A 26,151-nucleotide genomic window follows, 5' to 3' on the forward strand; every position below is an offset into this window, starting at 1 on the left:
ATTAGAGATTGGTAGAAGTACGTTATGGCTTGTTTATAATCACCGAAGCAAAGATAAGTACTGCCAAGCTTTTCGTACACGTCTCTTTTTGCAGCCCTTTCATCTATTTCTCTGGCAATGATCAGATATTTGTTAAAGTATGTTATGGCCTGTTTGTGGTCACCAAGAAAAGGTTAACACGGCCAAGCTTTCCGCACACGTCTCCTTCTGTAGCCCTCTCACCTATTTCTTTGGCGATGAAAAGAGATTGGTAGAAGAACGTTATAACTCGTTTATACTCACCCAGGCGAAGATAAGCAAGGCCAAGCATGTGGTACACATCACCTTCATAAACTCTGGCGTGTTCTTGCTTGGCAATAATTAGACTGTGTAGAAAGTTGTGCATTGCTCGTTTAAAATCACCAAGCTCTAGACACGCCCCAGCGAGATTGGCGTAGCCCTGCATTTCTGCCTCCTTGATACCATTGTGTTTTATATCGATGAGAACTTGCTCCCTTAGCTCTCTAAGGTCAGAATTTTTTCCAGCCATGTTTCAACTTGTGTCCCAACCACTTCAAACTTAAGGATCAGATAATGAAGTAGTGTAGATATGTGTTCGGTGATTGGTTTAGAGCTGAATAGGCAGAGCGTGGCATGTTATAATCGAACATTCAATCAGGGAACTCCCTTGTGATGAGAGAAAGTGTCCCCTGAGGAAAGCTATATTTCAAAGGAGGTAACCATTATGAAAAGTGGAGAGTCACTCGGTCTTTTTTTTTTCGTTCGGGAAATTTGCTCTGAGTCGAAGCGTCTTGAAATTTAAGCTTCTGACAAAGTGGCCAACTAAAATTTTACACTGAAAGGCTGATACTCAAAACTTATAAGTAAGAGAGACGAAAAGAAGAAACTCAATTAATTGATAACTCGGCAGAAGAACATAAATTTTGATGTTATACACAAGCTGAGTTTACAATCGTATTGTTACCGTAAAATTATAATTAATCAAAACTTTCACGCTGGCAGGTTGAAAGTTCCTTCTCGAGGTGGAATTCTTAGATTTTACATGCGGAATGCTGTAATTTTGATGTAAAAAAGGTGAACAAGCTTTTGACTGTTTGGAAACCAAATTAAATTTTTTGTCTTGCTTGATATTTGCGACGAAAAAAAAAAAGTTGAGGATGGTCAACGGTAGACCTTTTGTTTACCGTTACACACAGTAGGTGGTTGCTCCGAGGATTGACAGCTGTACAATTTACCATTCGTTCAGTTTCACGATCAGTTATCCCTGCAGCCCTACTGCTTTTGCCGGCACGTAAGGGTCAAAGATTCTGTAAACTAACCAGCTACTCACTCAAATGCACGAAAAATAGATGAGTGGGAAATAAAAATGCCGTGGGAAGAAGTGAAATGGAGCAAGGATATTTGTGCAGGAAGAACAGGATGCGGGAGCTTACCTCACCGGCCCGCGATATTTCGTCAGCTTTTTAACCAATTGATCATCGAGTTGTTTTTGAAACACAATCTTTAGAACTCAACAGAAAAGTGAACCGAGAGTTACACATATAGGACTATGACGGATTTAGAAGAATCAGAATCACCGCCGTTGATAACTCGTCGACGCCGAAGGCGATACAGGATTAATTTGTCTCGACATGTTTACAATGAACGAGAATTCACTGAGTCGTTTATCAACCAAGAGGAATACACAGCGAGTTCTGAGGTTGAACCCTCATCCCTTGCAAAAACATTGAAGCGAAATTTCTTACCATCTAGATGTACGTGTAAAGATATCTTGCAATCATGGTTTCCCATCGTGGAGTGGCTACCGGCCTATAATATTCGCCGTGACTTGGCACACGACATAGCGGGAGGTTTAACCGTGGCGATTATGCATATTCCTCAAGGTAAGAGAAGTGATGTGCAAACAGGATTAAATATCCTTTTAAAAAAGAACCATGTAGTGTTAATTTTAAACAAACAATTTGTAAATTTTGGCGAGCTTTCAGCGCAAATCCCTATTTCATTATGAATACAGTTCATGGATGAAGATATATAACAATAGTGAAAACAGTAGACTATCTTTGGGAACTACGGGCCTGTTGTAGACTAATATGGGGCTATATGGAAATTTTCCTACATTTTTTGCATGGAGACCACTGATCAAGACAATTGTTTCCCCCCCTACAGTACAGTGCTCCCTCTACCTGTACAAGATTGAATGCACCCTCCCCCATGTCATGACTCCATTGAGGATGACCTACATACGAACCTTATCTTGCACTAAGCTACCCCCATATGAAGTTAACACCCTGTATACAGAAGACATTATATCGAGTTGTACATGTAAATTGTCTCTTCCATTAATTCACTTGAAAATGCAGTCCTTATTGAACACCCCTTTTGGTAGCATTTCTGACTTGAAACCTTAGTTAAGCTGACAGTGCACTAAAAAATTGTGATTTCTCTTTTGCCTGGCTACAGTTGAAGATAACATGCTTTTACTATAAATTTTTTTTCTGCTTATTAATTGACATACTATCTTTCCAAAACAGCCACATAATGGAAAGTTCCTCACTCACTTTGTTCCATTGAAGTTGAACAATAATCAGTAGCTAATTTACAATCAATTTACTAAACCTGTATCAATCCTTGAACTCCCAGAAGTGATTAACTGAAATTTTTTTTCCCTTAAAAAGCCTCTTGTTAGAGGGAACACACACACACACACACAGCAACTCTCAAATGAATATAATTGCAGTTGTCTTGTTGCCATGTTTGTTGCAGGTCTGGCATATGCATTGCTAGCATCACTTCCAGCTGTTACAGGACTGTACACAGCTTTTGTTCCTATTCTTGTTTATATGGCCATGGGGACCTCCAGGCATATATCTTTAGGTAAAATACTCAATGTAGACTCAAAATGTGTCAATTTGAATGATGTCAAAATTTTGAAAGAACAAAAACAGACATTTTAGTGCAGTATGCAGTATTCTCAGTAAACACTTAATAACCAAAATGTATGTACATGTGCCACTCCAGTTAATTGTCAAAGAATAATTGCTGTGGAAATGTAACCAACATAAAGTGTTTAATTTGTATCAAAGAAGTGAATTTTCTGTTATCAAATATTCATGTTAATGGAAAGGCTCTGTGCACCAAGAGTATGGAACTGAATGGAGAATACAAAAAGATTCCTAATAATTTTCAAATTTTTCATTTTTTTTTTTAAAACTTGAATTTAATTAATCTTAGCAGTGTGCAGGATGCATGTCATATGAACTTCATAATAGACCTTGCTCACCATGGTGTCTCTGTGGCTCAGTGGTAGAGCATCGGAGCAAGGAATCTGAAAGTCTGAGGTTCGATTCCTCATGGGGACTCAGAATTTTTTCTTTGTCCCACGCATATCACCAGACAAAAAACATCTTTCTTTAAAATTTAATTATTGATAAATATAGTATTACAAAATTAATGTTGATTGTTTTTAAATTAGAATCTAAATCATGATTATAGAGGAATTATAGATCACTTTCTTTCTAGGAACATTTGCTGTGGTTTGCCTCATGGTTGGTCATGTTGTTGACAGAGAAGTAGAACAATCTTTGTCACCCACCCCAACAGCACCAGCTCCTACAAATCTGCCTCTTGATGGCTCAGTTAATGAAGTATTACGGAATTCAATTTATAAACATGAGTCCAACGGCAGTTCATCAAATGAACAGGACTTGCTGGATGAAAAGAAGTTAGAGGTTGCTGTAGCACTGTCAATGCTTGTTGGTCTTCTACAGGTGGGTTCCCTGTGAACAGATTACTACAGTTTGTTTGTTATTGAGAGTTATAACTCACCCATTCATTTTTGTGGGATTTTGGTAGCTATTTTACATCATTTGATTAAAATCATTGGACATTACAATAAAAATGTACAGTTATGTTGTTACTAGGAGACGTGTGGATTTCAATTTTTTGTCTGAATTTTTTTAGAAGTTTTAATGTTTCTCTTCACATCCGGTTAAAAGTTTCATAGCTTCACTGTGCAAAATCTTCAGGATTTAAGTCCATAAGTTGTTGAATTGATCTTTGACTGGTCCAGTTTTATTTGATATATTTACTTTGCAGCTTTTAATGGGTCTGTTCAAGCTTGGTTTTGTTGCTGTGTATTTATCTGATCCTATCATTAGTGGTTTCACAACTGGTGCAGCAATTCTGGTTTTCACAAGTCAGGTGAAACACATCCTTGGATTGGAGGTTCCACGATACTCTGGAGCATTTGCTGTAGTAAAGGTTTGCATTCAGCTCAAGCATGTATTTGATTTTTTAATCTGTTTTTCACCATTGGAGGATGTCAACTGACATTGAATGAATTCATTATTGTTCAGTGAGGTACTACAATGTAAATTTTAAACTACTTGGTTGGTTGAGATATCCACTCAGCTGACTAGCACCAGAAAGTCATCTTCATCTCATGATTTTATCTGTGGAGGGTGCTGGTTGTAGTAGTTTGTAACTGAATGGGACAAACATTACAAGAAGACAAGTGCTCAAAAGAAGACTCTCTTTTAATACCAACCCTGTTGATGGTTTTGTTGGAATAAATTTGTATGTGCTTTCCCAGATGACTTTAATGGAAATGTTAGGCTTATTAATTACTTTTCTTATCACCTAATAACTAGACATAAATTAGTACTTGATAACCCTCATTACTTTTTCATGTTGGGAAATATTCTCTGGAAGGCAATTTGTAACAAGATCTTTGATTACTGCACACACAGGATTAACTTGACATTTGTTTATTTTTGTTCACTTGTTTTTCTAAAGTTTTATTTTCTTTTTTTCAGACCTACATATTCATGTTCAAGAATATTACTCTTGCTGTACCAGGATCAGTCATCACTGGAGTTGTCTGTATCCTTGTCCTCATAGCACTGAAATATATCAGTGAGAAGCTGAAGCACAGAATGAAATTTCCTATACCAGCTGAGTTAATAGTGGTGAGTGACTGAACCCTCTAGACCCCAATATCAGTATGCTTATTCTCCATACTGTTCTCTATACATTCCTTAAGTCATGGACAAAGTGAATTTGTGTTTCAATCAAGAACTGCTTTAATTGGTGCTCATTTTCTCTGTTCTCACAAGCTTAATATTTGAGGGGTGATATTGTAAGGAGAAACTTGATCTTGGTCCCTTCTAAGGGTTAAAGGGCTACCTTTGTTTTGATCTGCGGTGTAATGATGCCTCCCATGAAGGGTTGCCATGTTACTTTTGCTGTTAGTAGCTTCCTTACACTTGAATGTGCATATCAGGGGTACCTATAAACCAAGAACAACAAATACATTTATCAACTGGAGCTGTTTTTCTCAGTTAGGGTGAACATCTGGAACACTGCAATATTTACTTAGAGCTTTTTCTATATTGTTAGAAACCCTGAAAGATTGATTTATCTGACTTGTAAATCATGTTGTTGGTCATAGGTTGTCCTTGGAACAGTTGTGTCTTATTTTGTTGGATTGAATGAAAAATTTCAAGTTTCAGTTCTGCGCGATATCCCTAAGGGGTAAGAGACATTGAGATACAGTCATGTGATTATAGTGTAACTCTGTGATCATAGTGTAACTCTGTTATCAGTTTGTGCAAAGGCACCAAGTCTTCACTATAACTTCTCTTGTACATATCCTGTGCTCTGTACATGTAAATTCATGGCAGGATGTGTTTTGTTCTTCCTGTTATATATGTATAATTGTATATACATTGTATGTATACCTGAAACAAACAAATAAATAAATAAACAAGAAACACCTCTTGGATTGTAGACATGTTTGACTTGACAGATGTACTTTCAGTGTGATGCATCTTTTTAATATACAAATTGATGATACTGACAATGATTTTACCATAATGTTTTATGGTCTACTTAGGTTACAAGCACCATCTGCTCCATCCTTCATGCTGATGGGAAACATGGTGACAGATGCCATTGTGATTTCTATTGTTATATTTGCCACAAACATATCTTTGGCCAAAACATTTGCCAAAAGAAACAATTATGTGATTGATTCAAATCAGGTTGGTAGATACAAATGTTTTTTGGTGGTTAATAACTGATTTGGGATGATCATAAAACTTAGTATGGATAATGACATGATTTTGAGTGCAATTTGATGTTAATAAGCACAAGTAAATTTTTCAAAGACAGCAAATTAAATTGCACAAACCCATATGGCAAGTGCAATTTGTAATCTTTGAAAAATTTGCCAGTGCTTATTGCACCAAATTGCAAGAGAAGTCATGTTATTACTTGTTAATAATGTAAATGAAAAAAGCATCACTGAAAATCAAGATGGGAGAAATTTTGAATGCTTGCATGCGCTTTTTGTAATTTGCACTCATGTTACAACTTTGCACTCATGTTACATGAGAATGCACTTGTTTTAAGCCAATCAGAAATGTTTTTCATGTACATTATTACATATTAAGTAAATGTTTGTGTGTCTGTAGGAACTGATTGCTTGTGGATCTGCAAATGTGCTGGGATCCTTTTTTTCTTGTTTCCCTGTGAGTGGTTCACTTTCCAGGTCTGTGATTCAAGAAAGCATTGCAAGAACACAGGTAAATACTGAATAGAATGTACAATTATCATAATAAGTGAGTTCTAGAAGCTTTGTTATTGTCCTATTGCTTTCTCCTTTTTGCCAATTTGCTGACTTTCTTGCTTGAGTTGTTTATTCCAATTCAACTACATGTACTAACAAATTAAAACCTAAAAATACAAGGTTACTATTTTCTACTGTAGTCAGCCATTCTTTGGCATGTCTTGCATTCAGGGCAATGTTGTATGAAATCCAAAAGATAACTGCAATTAGTGGACAAAGTCATGGACGGCTGCTCAACTTTAGCACTTTAACTCTCAGAAGTGATTAGCATGTAACTTCTCCCTATAATATCCATACATTATCCAGCAAATAGGTGGTGAGAATACTCAAACTCATCAGACACAGGATATTACCTTGATCGAACACCAAATTCATGTTACCAATATACAAAGAAATGTTTGGCAGGTAGAAGGAAGAATTAACAATCAGATCTTGGGAGTTAAATGGTTAATGTGTGGCTAGTTATTGATCTAAGAGAATTTTTTAGCACATTAATCACACTTGAGAAAGAAAGAACATTTCCAGGGTCCTTAATGAGGGCTTGATTATATTTGTTGCATAACTGTTGAATTTCAGTGTGCAAAAAATGACTGTCTCATTAGATTTGCCAGAAACTAATAGACAAAGTGACACACTTCATGTAGTTGATTTTTTTTTTTCACAGCTCTGCAGCATCCCTGTTGTTGTAGTTATTATCTTGGTTTTACTTTTTATTGCACCTCTCTTCTATCACTTGCCAAAGGTTAGTTGACTCTGTACACAATGCACTCACAGTGTGAAAAAATGTGCAAAGGTTTGCTCCATTGAAATGCCAGGTAACTGTAGAATGTTCTGTGTATTCCCAGTTTTCAAAGTGATGTTGCTTGTTGCTCTGAGCCCCTTCCTCGCTAAGCTCTCTATATACATAAATGTGCAAGGCACACCACAATATTTATTCTTGACTCTTGGAGAGAGGGAGGGTGTGGAGGAAAAGAACAAGAAGTAAAAAGCTAGGGAACAAGAAGAGCAAAGGATGAGGACTGACAACATAAAGTTATGTGATGCCAGGTTCTACAAATCAAACCCAGGTCACAACGTTGGAAGCCCAAGCCCTCTCAGTGTTATGACATTTGTGCTTTCCTCCTCTGTGTTTCACTCCACCCTCATTTTATCCTTTGTGGAAAATGTTGTAGAATACGTAACAATTTCTTTTTTTTTGTTTTTCTCTCACTTGTCAGGCAATACTGGCTGCTGTGGTAGTTGTTGCACTTAAGGGGTTGTTCCGACAGTTTAATAGACTGGTACAGCTGTGGAGAATGTGTAAGCCTGATGCTGTAAGTTTATTGAAATCCTTGTTGTTCCATTAATAATAATGATGATTAAAATAGTACATAATTTTAATATTGTTATTCTTCTTGTTTATATTTCTAGTATTAGTTTTACTAAAAGTTAAACATGACTGTTGTATTATAATGTTACTTTAATTTTAATTTTCAGTAAGATTATTACACAATTACTCTATGATTTTTGATTTACATATGATAATTCATTTGATAGAACAATTATTTCATATAATGTATTTTGATAATTTTAATAATTAATGATTGATGTGATTTTGTAATTAACATTTAGTTCATCTTAACATACAGGTCTGTAAGCACCTCTTTGTAATTTAGTGAAACTACAAATTTACATCTCACTGTTTCATAGTCATGAAAAGCTGTCTTGTCTCTTAAATTGTTCCCCTCTAGGTTGTTTGGTTTGCAGCTTGGTTAGGAGTTGTATTGCTTGGTATTGACATTGGGTTAGGAGTTGGAGTAATCATGGCTCTGGTAGTGGTAATCTGGAAGTCATCCAGGTCAGAATAAAACATTTTCTGTTTGGAGTGATTTCTGTAATCACCCAAATGATGTGTGGCTGCATACTGAATTTAATGAAGTGTTGTTCAACCCTTTCACTTCCAAGATCTCACTAGTAATTCTCCTTACTGTCTGCCATACAATTCATATGATGTTAGTTTCCCAGAATTTGATATTGGATCAAATGATAATCCTTATTCTCATCACTTACCAGTTTGATATTGTTTTGATATGGTAAGGAGAAATTCTGTCTTGATAACTTATGGAACTTATGGGAGTAGAAGGGTTCACACTTACCTTCATATACCTTAATGTGGTGGTTCTATCAATTTGTTGGCTCAGTCTTTTCTTTGAAGTGGTTCATGAATGCACTGAGACACCCATTGCTTGAAGCACAGCCTTAAAAAAAACTCTTGCATATAAATGTTGTTGAGTAGTTTCATCTTCATGTGTGAACGTTCCATGTTTGAAAAGTTACGACAACGATTGCATGTTGTTGACATTTGTAGACCTCCTGCTTCACTTCTTGGTCAGATTCCTAACACCGGAATTTACAGAGACATCCAAAGAATGACTTCGGTAAACTGGAAACTGACTGCTTTGTGGTTGAATTTGTTTGTTTTGTAGGGGGAGTGGGGAGGGGGATAAACGTAGAGTCCGGAAGCGAAGTATTTTTGCCTCTTTTCAGGTTGTTTGCGGTCTAAGAGATTTATAGTTAACTGATTATTGACTTTCATTTTTTTTCCGCAGGCAAAGCCGATTCCAGGAATAAAAATTTTTCGATTTGAATCTGCGATGTTTTACGCCAATTCAGAATACTTTCGAAGCACTTTGATAGAAATGACTGGAGTTGATCCACAGAATCCGAACAAACGCAGCAGGCTTGGTAGCTCAGCAGTGCGTTATAGGCACAATGAGGAGGATACAGGGAGTCCGGCAATAGAAATAACAAGGACTGTAACCGTTTCAATCAATAGAGCTCTGGAGAATGGGGTAGAGTTAATTTTAAGTATACATGCATATTATATATAAAAGTAATTATTGCTTAATTTGTCTGAGTGACGTTTATCATGACAGCCAGCAATCAATTGGAGCTCAAAGGATACACAGGAGAATTGGCTTAAGCGCGGGAAAACCGGAGTGGCTAAGTTTCGATTTGTGTCATACTTAGTTTCTAAAGGAACTGTGGTGCTCTGTCAGTGGGGAGGGGGAAGGGCTATTACCAGACAGTCTGGTTTTAAATGTACTCTGGCCACCATAGATAGTTTTTGAAGCTGACGTTTCGAGCGTTAGGCTTTCTTTATTCGCCCTGACCAAGGGCTAAAATTATGAGGAATGTTTGACGGGCATTGCGGAAACTATTGAAATTTAGATTGAGTGAGATGGTTTATCATGTCTTTGTATTTTCAGGATGTGGAAGTTTCTCTCAGTGATCTTGGAAATAACGAAGGTCCCTCAGGAAATGATCCAACCCCTGTTCACGCCATCATAATTGACGCCAGTACGTTTAATTTTATTGACACCCAAGGTGTGAACACTTTGTTGCAGGTAGGAAATTGATGTCGAGGAAGGTGTTCGTTGTGGTCACAAAGATAGAGCTCTTTGCGATTGAGTGTCGTAAAACCAAATCCAAAGTAATCACAATGGCCATCAGAAGAAAAGGAAAATACCCTAAAGAGTCAATGAGAACTCAAAGGAAAACGAACCAAATTCCCTCAAGCGCGGGAAGACGCGAGCGACCGAGTCGTGATTGGTTTTAATATTTCATCTGATTGGTGGAGAGGGGGCGCGAGTTTTCTGGGCCAATCACAAAGCGAATTTTATTAAAACCAAAGCAATTCCGAATTACTTTCGACACTGGATTGAAAATTTATTCTAAATGAACGGTTAATCGTTTGTCTCACCAGGTGGGGAACTTTTGTCTTAGCTTTTGTGAATTGACCCTTGATGTAAGGTGTTGCTTTGAAGTCCTAAAATTGTTAATGGTCGTGGTATAAAAGGCAAAGTCTGCATCTAAGACTGAGTGTTCGCAGACCTTGTGGGGTGCTTTTGGATCGACTGCTGCAAGAGCAACTAGGGCCAAGAAAGAGGTTTTACTGAGAGTAAAATGGGAATTGAATGAAAAAACAAAGCGAAGTGTTTGAAGCGCGGGAAAACGCGAGTGGCCAAGTCGCAATTGGTTTTAATTCTTAATCTGATTGGTTGAGAAAGTGGCGCGAGTTTTTTGGACCAATCACATAACGAGGTACAACCAAAGCAATTGCGGACTACCTACGCCACTCAATCCTAAACTGTTCAATTCTCTTTGAAATTATCTGCCAGAGCGCGAGCCAAATTTGTCATGCTGGTATGCTTTTATTTCAGCTTGGTCTAGAGTATGAAAAGATTGGAGTAAAATTCTACTTGGCGCACTGTCGATGTAAGTTGATGTTAAGAATTATGATTGTTCACAGGACTTAAGTGCTGTGTCGCCGTTGTATTATGAGGTTATTCTCCGTTATTTTATTTACTATTTTACCGCTAATTATATGATAAAATAAAGAAAGAGAAGCATGCAAATTGCCAAACTTATTTTCAACTAGCGAATCCTGAAAAAAAAACACTTTCTGCCATTATTTTATAGATTACATACGGGAAATGTTAGAGAAAGCTGGCTTTACGGCGAGAATAGGAACAGAACATTTGTTTGTGTCTGTACATGACGCAGTGATACACGCTGTTGGAATTCACTCTGAGGTGAGCTTAAGGATTTGAAGGAACCCTTCCATTCTTAGATCTCACAAGTAATTCTCCTTACTATCTACTGTACAATTCTAATGATGTTAGTTCGAAGAATTTGGTATTGGATCAACTAACAATCCCCTAATTGTAAGTTACATATTTTTATACTCCTTTTTCTCATCACTTGTCCGCTTAGTATTGTTTTGATATTGTAAGGAGAAATTCTGTCTCTATGTATTTTGCGAGAGTGTTTGTGTCTTTAATGGTCAATTATGGTATAAAATGGCTTTTTTTAATCACTTTTTATGATAACCCTGTTCTGTGGAACCTGCATTAAGCGGTCATTCTCCGTAGGTGACTGCTTCATACAGGTTTGACTATATGTACATCTTGCTATGAGCGAATGCTCCATGTTTCGGAAAGTTGAGTGCAATACCTGTGTGAATGTGATACCAGGGTGCCTAAGGGTGAGATAAGGTGGGGATTTTTAGAAATATGCTTGATCTGGTGTAAGGGTGAAGACTTCTTTCTCGCGAGTGATTTTTCATTTGGGATTTTTTTGGTCGTAGGACGCGTCCTATTCGACTCCTGTGATGAGTGACACTGAATCAGCACTTGAGGCTGGACCTTCTAATCAACAGGTTTGTAAACCTGATTGACAATCATGTCACGGGCTTCAGATTTCTATCGTTTAATAGCGGGGAGCGTAGCCATTCAGACTGCAGCCTATTGTCTCATTTCTGCTGAAGATTGTTCAGGTTTTATAAGCGGGAAACGACTCTAGCTTGCTGAACTTGGGTCAATTTCTCCTGTCTCTGATTTTCCGGCACGCGGAGGCAAGCGTCAGTCGTGTGCAAGGCGTGAGGTGAACTCCGTTCGGTCGATAGCTCTTAATTGTGTTTCCTCTGGTCATGACATGTTCATTCAATCCAACCCCTTTTTTTTTTTTACTTTCCTCAGGTAGAAGAATGAATGGGAGCAAACGATTTGATATGACTCGCGAAGCTAATTAAAGAACATACAACAGCCCACGCACGGAATCTTAACACACCATCCCTAAAAAGAAAGCTATCCATTATGCAACGCTTAGATTCCCAGAAGTGGAATTCAATCATACCGAACGAAAAGTGTCCGATTTTTATTTTTTATAATGTTTCCAGTGATAATTTTTTACGTGGCAAGTTCTACTCATTTTACTCGCGGTAAGCAGGGTTATTAATTTCGCTTGAGCTTTGGACGACGATTTAACAAGAAAAAAGAAGGTTCGCAAACAGAAAAGAATTGGTCAGTTGAGAAGCGCTAACCCGGACCTCTCCGACAGTAACATCCTTAAATCAAATATAGGATCAATATCAGTTTCTGGGCAACTGCCCACCTTCCCCTCCCCTAACCCAACATTAACCCTAACTTGTTAACTGTTGTTTAGTTAGGGGAGGGGTAGGTGGGCAGTTGCCCAGATACTGATATTGATCCCAAATATATATGTCATGAGTATAATGAAATGATCACCAGTTTAAGAAGCTCCTGATGGTTAAACAAATTCTCCTTGTCAGTAGCATAGGAAATGTCAAGGCGATAGTGTGGAGAATATGAATTCTAATGTTAGGGTTAAATGTTAAGAAAGAAAAGTGCCAGAATTGTTAGGACAAAACTGCTCAGGGCATTGCCTTTGGTAGATACCACATTGTTTCAACCCTTGACACCTTAACATCAGTATGCAAGTTCTCCTTACAGTTCTCTGTACATTTCCTACGGTACTTTCAAGGAGAATTTGTCTTACAATCAAGGGCTACTTGGAATACCGATTATTTCATATATTCTCATGACCCTGTTGTTTGACTCAATGGGTGATACTGTTGGGGAAAAAAATTTAGATGCTTTCCACTCTTAGAGAAAGGGTTGAGGTTGATGATTCCAACATCTAACTTCTCCTTACAATAATATTGCTGAATCAACCATTAATATCATGAGAATATAGGAAATGATCACCAATCAATGAAGCATTGATTGTTAAACAAATTCTCCTTAGCTGTACCGAAGGAATGGAAAAGAGTATGGGGTTCAAGGATACCGATGTCAGAGTGTAAATGGATTTTAAAGGCAAGGTGATAACTGACATGAAAAAGTAGCAACTGTGTTTCCTCTTGGCGATACGTTATCGCATTTTGAGCCTTGGAATGGCGCACTATTTAATAGAAATAGTCATTTGACAAATATGAAAATGAGGAAAATTTCTCACGACTTGGAAAGGAAAGTAACATTCTGATAATTTTTTTTTTATTTCTGAGAGTGTTATATTTCCCACCCTGTACGAAAATAATAATTATAATTAAATATATTTTTAATTACTTTTTTTGTTTGTCGAGAGTTCCATGCAGGCTGGAGATAAGGAATGAGCGAGAAAAGTCTCTGCACCAATTTCCTTCTTGTGAAATTTTGTTCCTGGGACACAACGAGTCGCACAGAATCAAAAAAACATGGCTAAAACTCAAGCGTTCGATTTGAGGAAATGAGTGGCAGCAATTTAACTGGCGAAAAAACAACACACGTCACTGTCACTTCTTATCCTTGGTAAAATCCTTAGAAATTTCAGTTGTAAACAGCTGACATCCTCTTTTTTTCCTTGATTGGGTTTTGTTTTTTGTTTCTTTTTTTAAAATGTGTAGTCGTCTCCAACGTTACTCTACAGGTTTGCTCAACGCGTTATCTTGTCACACTCACTCTTAATCTTTGAACATGAATTTTTTTGTCATCAAAATTGTTCATTTCCGTCACACCAACTTACACTGCGGCTGATTGATGTTGTTGTAAAGAAAATCATAAACGAACTGAGAGTTTCCGTCAGTTTAATGTTGTGGCGTTCGGAGGCGTATAAACCCCATCAGAACTTCAGTAGTTTGGTTCTTTGTACGGGGGAGGTGGTTCATCTGCCTTAATTGATCCAGTGCTGTAGGACGGAGGAGGAAAAGCTCTCAGTCGTTCTTCGTACAAAGGTGGAGGGTTGGGTGTTACTTCTTTCTCGTGGTAGGACGGCGGGACCCCTCTTTGGTGGGGTGGCCTTTGTTCGACTTCAACAAAATTCACTTCGGCAGCTGCGACATTGGATGAGTTTTGATGTCCCAACCTGTCGTAAGGAGCCCTTCTCCTATAGGTGCGAACCAACCAGACGATGGCAAAGATTAAGCAAATCAAAATGAACAGTCCAAGTACCACACCAAAGCTTATACCATCAGGAGTGGAGAAATGACAGTTGGAATTTCTTGTGTCGACACAAGAACCAGTACAGCATATTTGTGCATGGGAACATTCAGAGTCCAATGTACAGCTGTTTGTTCTGTTCGGCGATTTCCGAAAGCCTCCGAAAGGAACTGTCACAGTTTTCTGAACACACACAGCGAGTATTATCACCCAAATTATATGCAGCATAACAACTTGTACCCTCATGTTTACTAATATTGAAAGGAAAACTTATGTCCAAGTTAGCTCATCGGTGTTTGTTGTATTCAGAGTATGATGAAATGATATTCCTGTTGCGTTGCGTGGAAAGTGGTGTGTTTGTCACGTATCCCCCATTCGGAAAGGTCACATGAGTTCCTAAGTCAAGAGTTCCTATTTAATGACCAAATATTATGCAATGATCTTAAATACCGCGCACACGTAGTGAATAATATGGTAAGTTTCTCTATCATAAATAACAGGACCCTGCCGAACTCTTTTCTTAAACCAACTCGTGTAGCAGATCAGCTATGATATACTTGATCATATAAAAGATTGTACAACCCTAAAGATTGCATAAACAAAATTCGAGATGATACTTAATCTTGGGTAATTTTAGTTTGTTATGTAACGCAATAATTGTGTAATAGTATTATGTTATGTCAGAGCATAATTCCACCCGTGATAAAGGAGGAAATTCATTTAACTCCTTGCCCATGCCTGCCTGCCTGGGCAAACTGTATTTTGACACTGGACTGGATTTCACTACAATGGACTGGGCTGGACAGGAATAGTAAAACGAGAATTAACAAAACGCGGACTAGAAAAAGTAAAATGCAATGAAACATTTCCTGGAAACATTTCTTAACCGTTTTGCTTCGGCTGACTCGCCTTCATGATTTTTTCTCAACGACATTTAGATGGTCTCCTGTCTCACCTGAGACTTTGGAGACAGAACCAAACGTACAATTTATCTTAAACAAGACGAAAAAACATCTTTCTTAATTCTTCACCGAGCTCAAAACTTACCATCTCTACTATTTCTATCAAAAAAACATTACGCTATCGACATTGCTGATCCTAGCAATATGCAGGACGCGTGTCATAAGAACTTCGTAATAGACCTCGCTCATCGAAGTGTCTTTGTGGCTCAGTGGTAGAGCATTGGAGCGCAAATCCGAGGGTCTGAGGTTCGATTTCTCATGGGGACTCAGAATTTTTTCTTTATTCCACACTCGTGACAAAACGAAAAAACATCTTTTTTTATTCTTCACCGAGCTCAAAACTTACCATCTCTACTATTTCTATCATGATTGAAGTTGTGTACCGAACGGAAACCACTGCGGTAAACTTACATTTGCTTTAAAGAGAGGGAAAATGATTTCCTTTGTACTTATATCAAACTATACATGTAAGGATTGTTAGAAAATTAAAAGCATCGAGCCATATCGTTAAGGGAGTTTCAATAAACCTATTTTATTGCAATTGTGTAATTATGATAGGGCAGTGGTCAAATAGTAATTAGTATAACTCTCCTGGATCAGAATTGTAAATGTGCAACGATTTAAAATATAATTACGACATTATGTATTTCGTAAAGCTCATTTGTACCTGAAATATCTGTGAAATCTGCATACAGTTCAATTGAAAACAGGACATATTTCAAAGGGATGCAGTTTTTTTTTTTCATTATATTAAACGTTCCATAATATTTACAAGCTACATGCAGATACAAGTCGGTTCGGATCTGATGAACCGTGCACATGAGTGCATAGTTATTATCGAACTGCGCTTATCAGTTTTATTTCCAAATTTTGTGCGCTGAATGGCAGGTTTAAATCTCGTCGACCAGGGCTATGAAGTTAATGACTAGCTGAGATCCTACGCACGCTATGATTGGTCAACAATCTATCATTAACAACCCATAGTCATTATATAAGAGCATCTGACCACCCTTGCAATCGGTTTTCGGGCTTTTTCCTTTCAGGAAACCGTCAACCAACTGAGATGGGGCAACGAGATAGAGGAGAGAGTGAAACTGAGGTAGAGGTTACCGTGTTATGACAATTCGAAATATTTTTTGTTCAATTATGTCAAGTTTTTGGAAAAATGGATAATTGAGTTTTGTACTTTCGTAGTATGCCTTCAGTACTGAGAAAATTTGCCTTATGATTTTCACAGCTCAGTACACTGGGAAGGAACTGTACGCTTTATATCTCATACTACTACAGCTCATCATAAAAAATTTAAGCAATTCTTAACGAAAATTATAAACGGGAATCTGGTCAGATTGGTCCGTGTTATTTCATTCTTACAAAGAAAAAAAAAGTGAGTCATCAATTTCAATTAAGGCAAGGCTCGGAAAGCTATCAGCTGCCAACATCTTTTCGCGTCAAAAGTATTGAACATGAGATTCACGCTGCTATCAAGCGAGTTGAAACACAAAATGGAAATAAGTCATAAATATAACAAGGTCAAAAACCAACTGAAGAAAAAACTGAAAAGGTGCCTTCCCCGTTTCGGTAAGGCTTCGCTGCCAGCTTAATTGAAGCAACGCCTATGAGAGCCTTCAACACAGCGGTCAAACATGTGTGCATGCGTAAAAGTGAGTTGATCATCCAAACTGAAGAAAAGTTGCTTTTCGCGTGTCACCATTTCTGGTTTAAATCTCAACCTCATATGAGTGAAAGCTTTCATATCACACTTGTAGCTTTTTTTATTTAGCCCAATGGCTGTATTGAAAGATAAAGCGCGGAAATGACATACATAGATATGACAAATACATTCTTACCACTCAGAGAAGAGACTTTGTCGAGAGAAGCACCATGTAAATCCTTGCAACACCTGTTGGAAGAACTAATTACAAAGGCGGATCTAGAGAGACTAAAAGCAAATCACGATAACAGAAGCAACGTCGAATGACAGATTTTAATCAAAAATTATTTGAAACTCTGTAGGAACGTGCTCGTGCTGTACGGAGCTCGTACTTTACGTAGAACTCTGAATCAAGTATGGAACATATAATAAATAAATCATACTCCGCCATCGTTCAAATTGCACTTCACTTAGTATAAGTAAAAACCAAGATTTATGTTATCGCTGACGACAAAATTAAACTACAAACTACTCTCGTGGGAGAGAGTTTTCTTTCCTAGGCTTTCTTTCCCAGATTTAGAGGTAAACACATTTTGTTCCTCCATAAGCACAAAATTTGCCAATATTTCAGTTTTGCGACAAACCTGAAACTTCCAGTTAATTCCACAAACTAATTCCTCTCAGTTTTATAAGTTAGCGTTGATGACGAGATGGAAGTTGTTTTGATCACTCAACCAGTTACTATAATACTGTGACAGACGGAGCAAACGTGGAGCTTGCAAAATACTACAAACTTGATTCAAGTAAAGCAGCTTAAAATTTCGCATCTTCTTTCCATCTTATCAAAACGGCGGGAAAAGACCTCTTAATCACACGTTACAAAGCTTCCGTAGCCTGTAGGAGCGGTCAGCGGGTGCATTAGTGATCATTTGGTACTTCATTGTATATTGTGTTAAGCATTAAATAAAAGAGGTAAACAGATAAAAGTGAAGAACGATCGATATTTATTTATTTATCCACCGATATTCATCCGACCCTTAAAACATCAAACCGTAGAAATAGTTGGAGAGCAATGAGTCAAAGAAACTTGCCTTAAGTCATACGTTGTTAACTTGGGAAAGGAGAGAAATTACTACGCCATGTAATTACCTCGACAACAGCTTTCGTATCTGACGAACACGTCGAACTACGATATTTAAGCACAATCTCTCACTTTAAAACGGTGTCATAACAGTAAGCATAGTTTATAATCGATAACTTCCCTTTGTGTGTACAACTAAGGGGTCTTAGCCAGGGCAGAGCAGATCGTTGCCATTCTTAGCCACGCACGGTACCCGGAAGTGAATATTCCTTCCATTCTCTTGTGTCCGACAAAGTTTATATACACCTGTAGCATCAAGCAAAGGCTTCTTCGAGTAGCTGGTGCGAGTTAATTATTAAAAATTTTGCATCGGAAATTGCTGTGATAGACTGTTACTAACTTGTGGAAATTGCATATACTACAACAGCGACAAATGCATTCTCACGCCCTAGAAGGGCATTTTTAGTAGAAGAAACCATTCCATTTCATCTTGACAACGGTTCGTCCACGAAATTTATCGCGGAAGACTTCAAGATAAATAAGTAGCCTCGGGCCATGACTTAAACTTCATGGAATTGACGAATCAGTCTGCGTTTACAGGTAATAAGGTTTGAAATAAAGAGTGAAAGAAACGTTCAAAAACGTATTTCATCCAAGAAGTTGCCATGCTACAGCAGGTCAATAAACTTGCTTGCTGTTTGCTCGATTGAAACTCAATAGAATATGGCGCTGACCAACAGAATCGTGGCCCCAAAAAATCTATGTGACCATATAATGCGCGTGCGTTTAGCGCACCCCAGCTTAGGCGAAGACTGCGTTTTACCATAAGGAGAAACGAGGTTCAGGCGAGGTATATATATACTTCTCAACCTTTCCCATCATATTGGGGCGAGGAAGATGGAGCATGTTATTATCCGCCACATACATCCTGTAAAATTTGGGACGAGTTATTTCCTGTCGCGAGATGTCATAGAAGTGTCTAACTTGGTAACCCAAACAATTACACACCCTGATCAAATACTTACACATAGAAGTGATAACTATAAAAGGGTTTATAAAAAGAAATTTCCATACCAAACAGGTATACATGGTCGTAATGGCAAACCTTGTTATGGCGTAATTGCCGTGGAAAAAACTACAGATAATCGCCTAATTACGGCTTACCCGGTATTAACCTGACAGCTCGACTTCTGAGCCTTTACATCCTCTTTTGCTTCGGGACAGAGAATTTAATTAACAAAGCGGATTACAGAGTAAAATTGGATTGTTGTGATCATTATGCTGGAGTAACACAGCGGGTCAAATAGGTCAATCTACTTCTGATGAGAATCAATTTCATCCTCAACTGAATTTTTTAGCTATTAATTTATTTAATTTTCATGTATTTTTTTTAACGTGTGGTTCGATTTGGAAAACTAGGTCAAGCAAGTTTGAAAAATAAAGTAATTAAACCAGAACCAGAGAAAAAAAACTAAACAGGACATACTCATTTTATTAAAGCATCCGACCATGCTTGCCATCGGTTTTCGGGCTAAGAGAGTCTTGATAAGGCGGTGGAACATTTAGAAATTTAAGTATCAATCGCCCCATAGCCGCTCGAATTTGAGTGGAGGATGGGTGGTGATAAAGGAGAAAAAAGCTCGTTAAGTAAGAAACCCTATAATTACCCTGAGAAAATTTGCCTTATGATTCTCACAGCTTAGTAGACTGGGCAGGAACTGTACGTTTTATATCTCATACTACTACAGCTCGTCATAAAAAATATAAGCAATTGTTAGATAAATATTGGTCAGAGGATTTTTGGTGCAACAGCTGTCACTTAAAAATCTCAATGTGAATGTCCGCTATAACAACAATGCATTAGCACAGTTAAACGATTATATTCAGGCCATTAACACACTCCATCTTGTCCATTATTCACCTAGTAACTCCAAAATATCAAAGCTCATGGTTTCGTATTTCATCACCAGCGCGATCGTCTTCTCTTTCACTGGACTCGTCAAACCAAGTCATGATTTTACCCGTTGCCGTAACAGGATTTTCACCTTTAAAGATAAAAAGTGGTATTGGATCTTTAGGACAAGACATATTTATCCTTATGATGTCTACACCCTTTTCTCAGTGGAACCACAATTGCAAACTCCAAGCAAACAAGTGGGTATGTGATGCGAAAGAATTCGACATCTTAACCAATACAGGCCGATTCTCAAGTTAGCTGATTGGTTAAAAAAAATGACACAGCCCTCTCAAGACCTGAGATCCTAGATGCTTGTATTTATGCGATGAAACTCCGGTAAATGATTTTTTTTTTGTATATGACAAGCTTCCTGCTAACTACTGAATGATTCATTAAAGCTATTAATTGTTAGTCCTCAATAAAAGAGAGACAGACAGACTGAATAAAGAATGAGGCGAACAATCTCGATTTTCTTACACTGAATGATTCGACTAACTCGGAAAATTGAGATTTAAAAGAATCTCTGTGCTTCCCTCAAAACTCGGTATAATTTAGTAGATCTGTAAAATCACCAAGTGATGGGTACCAATCTTACAAATTATGACATAATTGGTGAACTTTTGGCAAAACAAACGATTTTACTCGATAAGCCAAGTACGGCAAACAAAGTGAATTGTCCTTCCCTCTTATGTGTGTCACAGATATCAAGCTCGTTGCGTCAAGTTTGAAACACTTGAACAGTCTCTCCAAGAGATTGATGCGAGTCAAACAGTGCCAAACCTGAACAAGCAGTCGCTTCTCAGCGGTCACCATACCAGGTTTAAAACAGTTCACATGCACTGTGAAATGAAGAGTGTATGCGCGTAAGTTCTCATATTTATCAGCAGCTGCCTTGACTATGATACGAAATCTCAATCGTCATTTTATTTTATTGTCATTCTTCTCAGTAAAAAAACAGCCGCGTAAAAATCACACGCGACATCAAACCACTGAAGTTTGATAAATAAATTGAGAAGCTGAATACTGAGAAAAACTGGGATCGTTGATTTCAGGCATTGACTTCATCCGTCCGCGACACGTCGTTTGATAAAATTCTTAGAGTTTCAAAGTAAAAAACTGTACTTTTATAAGGACCAGAGAAACATCGAATCAAGTTGGATTTACGCGGAACTGACGGACCAAATAACCACAAGTTATTTCGTAATTGAATTTAGACACTTAGTAGAATTGACGAATTTGATCGCCCTTTCGTTGATAACTAAGAAGTGAAAGTGGTTGCAGGTAAATACCGGTAAACGCACTAGAAGTTTCAGACACTATTAAAGAAGAAGGCTCTGGCATATCGTGGCTCTTAGAAAGTCCTTTGTCATACTAATGTGCGTGCGTCTGGTGAATCTAACGCTAAACGATGCTAAACAAAGACTTAGTTGTACCACAGGGAAGACCAATGATTAGATAAAGTAGAACCTATGAGCAGAGTAGACTAGAAATTTGGATAGTACTGGATCCTTGGGATCAAGTGTAGTGATACTACGGGTGTCGTACTAGTATACTGAAATAGTGAGCTCAAGGCTGGCCAAGGGCGTACATCTACTTCGAAAAAAGTTGTCATCAGGCGATGGGTGATTGGTCAATTTCCAAGACGGAAAGGAATCATGGGTATACAACTCAGTAAATACCGTAATTTCCGGTCGATTACCCGCACGGCCGATTACCCGCACCGGCCGATTATTGCATACGGCGAAAAAAAAAGTCAACGGATTACCCGCACCGGTGGATAACCCGCACGTTGTTATTCAACTTTTTCGGTGGCGAAAACGTGACATTAAGGCGATACATTTCAGTCTTTCGATTCAGACATGTGCACAATTCTGTGTCAATATTAGCTTATACTTTATTGATAAAATTATACAGTGAAAATTGAACAGTAAAATTATACAGGGCGAGTGTTAAAAACTTGAATGATAAAGTAAGTTCAGTTCAAAATCCATTAAAATCTTCATCCTCAGTGTCACTATTAAATAAGTCCATTAACTGCGCATCGAGTACAGGATCCAGAATTGCGGTAGATGTTATTTGTTCATCGTCACTGATGTCGGATGTCTGAGATGCATCATCGTCGGTGCCACTTGCAATTCCTGCTTTTCTAAAACCATTCTTGATGGATGAAACTTTTACAGCCTTTACATTAGTTAAGTTTCGCACCTATTATTTTCAACATTCTGGTGATGCATTTGGGATTTAAAATTACTGTCGGCAATTTCTCAAAAAAATCGATATCTCCTGTTCTACTGGGCCTAACAAGTCCCTTAAAACGGGAAAATTCTCTTTAGCTCAAGCTAGTGAAAACTGGAAATTTGTTACTGATGCGCCGGATATCCTTGGATTATTTTTGTCACCATCAAGGTTTTGTTTTCACGCGTGCCGATAAAAATTTGTTTGTCACGCAACTAATTATGCGTGAAATAAACTCGAGTTGGCATCATGTTTTCGTGCCGCTTTGTGGCACTTTTGATACAATAAAATTCATTTGAGAGGTGGAAACGCAGGTAGGTGAGAAATTTTTTCAATTCAACTTCCAGAAGAATTTAAAATTGTCACATAACCCGCACCTCCCTATTACCCGCAGTGGCGCGGATTTAATGCAAAATCAACAGATTACCCGCGGGTAATCGACCGGAAATCACGGTAATTCTTGCTGAGTGTTGTACATTTGTCTTTTTAACTGGATAGCAGCTTTTCAGTATAGCATTCTGTTACAAACAGAGCAAATATAATATGCACCTTCCCTTATCTTACTTTGAAAAGGTGTGCCATTAAGAGTGAATCTTATAATGTAGTACTTAACACTTTTTGCTTTTCTTTTCATATTATTGTGCTGAAAAATACAGCTGAAGCAATAATTTGAAATCCACATTAAAAACCCAGTATTATCCTTAGTATTGTCTGTGATTAACTTCTAAAGCAATAATTTGCTACCAAGAGATATAAATCACAGTATTCCTTGTTTCTACAAATTGAAGGCAATATTAATATCTACATCATATATTTGAAGTGTCCTTGGGAAATTGTTGATAGTGAATGGATTGTTATTGCCATTGAGTTTTTCTTTGTAAAACTTGTTTGCATGGTCAGTGATTCTATCTAGAGTCTGAATTCCAATACCCACAATATTTGATAATGGAAAAACAAATGCTATAAAAAGATGTGGCACAACAGCATAACAAGGGAATATGAATGGTTGTAATTTCAGCATCTGCATGATTTGCTTTGAGGGGGACAGCTGACAACTGTTGATCAGAATTATCTGTCATATCACATTGTTTTTCTTTAATATGTACACCTTTGAGTTCAAATGAAACATTTGGATTTTGATAAAGACCTTCAAATAGTTTATCAGCTCATTTAAGGTGTTAACTTCTAACAGCACACAAGTTCCTTAAGGATGGCACATACCATATGAATCTCTACCATGAGAATCAAATATCTTAAACTTACCATCACCATTACTGTAAAAACCTACTGAAGTACTAAGGATTGTTAAAAGAAAGGAATTATAATTTTGTCCCAGCAAAGCCTGCATAGCATTAGCAAATAACACACAATAATTGAAATCTTGTACTTCACAAGTACCATGTAAAGTACCAGTATAGCTTGGACTATATTGAAGCTGATAATTAATATTAAACATAATTATCATTTCAGGTACTCCTTTAAACCCTCAGAGTGACCAGCATCTAATTTCTCTGTACAGTAATATGGCTAAATCATTTGTTGACATCATGAGAATTGAGGAAATGATCTACTATTGTAAAACTAATTCTCCATGGCAGTACTAAAGGAAACATATAAAGAAGAGAATGGAGAATATAGATACTGATGTTGGGGCATTAAGGGTTAATAGGATTGCTTGGATAGACTAGATAGACCAGAATACGATTCATCATCAATGTTCATGATATTAACCAAGTCCATTGAGGATATAATACCATTCCTCTTGTTATATATGAGGGAAAGCAAGTGGCATGGCTACACAATGTGTACCAGCATTTAACCCAAACATTGCCATATTGTCTGAACTGTAAGGAGCTTGAATTGTTTCAGTAGAATTAATAACCGGACCAGGGTTTGTTTCTATATCCCCAGAAAGATTAGACTTAAAACGATTTACCCTGTGATTCAGATTTTTATAAACATTTGGTACTGAATTAGACCTCCATGCATTCGACTGCTTTAGCTTTGGACTGTTTATTACATGTGGATATTGGTTTTGCATTTGCATTTCCCTGTAAATGAGTCACAAGAATTTGGTGTTTGATCAGGGTAAAAACTTCTCCTTGGTAAGTTTGAGTATTTTCATTACCTGTTTTGCTGGAAAATGTTTGGAAATTATAGGGAGAAGTTAAATGTTAATCACTTCTGAGAGTTAGAGGGTTAAATTTATAGAGTGGAAAGGTAAGGCTAAAAAGTTCCAACAGAAAGAGCCACCCAAAAAATATTGATACTATTATAAACAAAATTAATTCAATATCTCTGCCTACTCCTTTCTCATAATTGGCAGACAACCAATTACCCTTCTAAAAGCCCCCTACCAGCTAGAGTATACTTTTAACTACATGAGCCAGAAACTATCAGTGTTACAAATTGAAGTAGCAAACCCATCAAAACAGATTGGGAGTGAGTCCTTGAAAAATTGACAATTTGAATGCTTGGAGCCCTACTATTTGCTACAAGTTTGAATAATTGATTTTGTAATTTAATTATATTTCAGTTTGTATTAGGGCCAGTTTGTTACAAACCTGCGCCAAGTTCTCAAAGAGAGAAAAAAAAGTGAAGAAGTGTGCAAAAGTTTCATGCCAGTGGAAGTAACAGCTATATATGTAAGGAAAATGGCTTGCACTCTTGTCTATCTACTGAATGCTGTTTTTGGCCAACCCACTCTTTTGCTTTTCTTCACTGATTGAGAACCTGGGGCAGACTGGCTGTAATATTAACAGTTCCTTCATTTAAAATCCTATGAAATTACAGCCACCATTTATAGAATGAGGAGGTTCACTAGCCTTAGCCCACAGTTATAACAAATTGATTTTCAAGTTTAAAGTTCTAGCTTTTTCAAACAACAATTCCACTGAACAAGTACACTAACTCATTAGCCAGCTAGAGTGGACCAAGTTAAATGTACAATTCAATCTCTATACATAAAATATTTAAATATGCAATTTTAACACAAAGGATTCAAGTAGCTGAAGTCAATTAAAACAAGAAAAATGCTTTTACTTCTTTCAGATACTACCATCCTAAATTCAGTTTTTAGGTTGAATTTTGACCATGCTGCTACTAGCAAACAAGACTGACAAGAAAAAAATTAGTTTTCACTTGCACAATTCCTTGCAAAACTTCATTTTTCTTTGATAATTAATAATTCAAACTTCAAATCCTGAGCCAAATTCAAATTCAAAGTGTACATTTGAGCTCTAAACAGTGAACTTCACATGAACTTTGAACTTTGAACTCTACTCTTAGTTTCAAACAACATTAATAAATTTCCCACACTACCTCACTTTTCACCTGTTGTTCCAATGGCTTAGTTACATATTGACTACAAAATGATCAGGTTTTTCTGAAAAAGCTTGGCTGAGGTAAAGTAACAGAAGCCACACCATTTTACCTTTTCCTTTTTCATCAGTTGCATAAAAAATTCTATCAAAACAGTTTCAGATAATCCAAGGGTTTATGTTCTTTAAGATATTTAAAAGTTTTTAGAGTTATATAACCAGGTTGAGGTAAAACAATTCATTGCCTTACATAGGTGGCGCTGATGCTACTGCACCATATGAAGGTTTGGGAGTGTAAATTCTCCCTGCTCCTCCCTGTGGTCCTTCTGTATAAGGGGGAGGTTGCTCACTCGCTGTGCTTGGTCCAAGGTTGTAGGGTGGAGGTCTGTTTGTCTGATGCTGCTCATACTGTGGAGGGGGATAGTATGGGTGGCCTTGTTGGTAAGGTTGTGCCTGTGTGGGGTAAGGTTGGGTGCTCGCTGGTGCAGATCTTATCGTAGTTGTCGTTGTTACTCTCTGCCCAACAATAATTCTGCCGCGATGAACTGTTCTTCGACGGC

General features: G+C 37.5%; 1 protein-coding gene across 2 annotated transcripts; it reads left to right on the plus strand.

Moving 5' to 3' along the window:
• Positions 1 to 1,247: 1,247 nt before the first annotated feature.
• LOC131778296 (prestin-like) lies at positions 1,248 to 13,540 on the plus strand. Of its 2 annotated transcripts, XM_059094706.2 has the most exons (19): positions 1,248 to 1,454; positions 1,753 to 1,883; positions 2,764 to 2,874; positions 3,520 to 3,767; positions 4,096 to 4,260; positions 4,815 to 4,967; positions 5,450 to 5,532; positions 5,894 to 6,041; positions 6,474 to 6,584; positions 7,293 to 7,370; positions 7,846 to 7,941; positions 8,359 to 8,465; positions 8,976 to 9,045; positions 9,217 to 9,459; positions 9,877 to 10,014; positions 10,831 to 10,885; positions 11,090 to 11,202; positions 11,757 to 11,828; positions 12,148 to 13,540. In XM_059094706.2, exons 1-19 carry the CDS (start codon positions 1,387 to 1,389, stop codon positions 12,157 to 12,159), a joined length of 2,202 nt encoding a protein of 733 aa, XP_058950689.2. In that variant the 5' UTR covers positions 1,248 to 1,386; the 3' UTR covers positions 12,160 to 13,540. The 2 variants fall into 2 exon arrangements, with proteins under 2 accessions (XP_058950689.2, XP_058950688.2); XM_059094705.2 differs by having other exon boundaries at positions 1,288 to 1,883.
• Positions 13,541 to 26,151: the final 12,611 nt, after the last annotated feature.

Source organism: Pocillopora verrucosa, chromosome 14 (assembly GCF_036669915.1).
Source record: "Pocillopora verrucosa isolate sample1 chromosome 14, ASM3666991v2, whole genome shotgun sequence".
In the NCBI taxonomy this organism is placed as follows: Eukaryota; Metazoa; Cnidaria; class Anthozoa; order Scleractinia; family Pocilloporidae; genus Pocillopora; species Pocillopora verrucosa.

Bases quoted from the DNA above. Each gene is read 5' to 3' on its own strand.
- LOC131778296 (XM_059094705.2), top strand. From the start codon at position 1,550: ATGACGGATTTAGAAGAATCAGAATCACCGCCGTTGATAACTCGTCGA. The intron at 3,768-4,095 runs GTGGGTTCCCTG...TTTACTTTGCAG, and splicing joins TGCTTGTTGGTCTTCTACAG to CTTTTAATGGGTCTGTTCAA. The intron at 9,046-9,216 runs GTAAACTGGAAA...TTTTTTCCGCAG, and splicing joins ACATCCAAAGAATGACTTCG to GCAAAGCCGATTCCAGGAAT.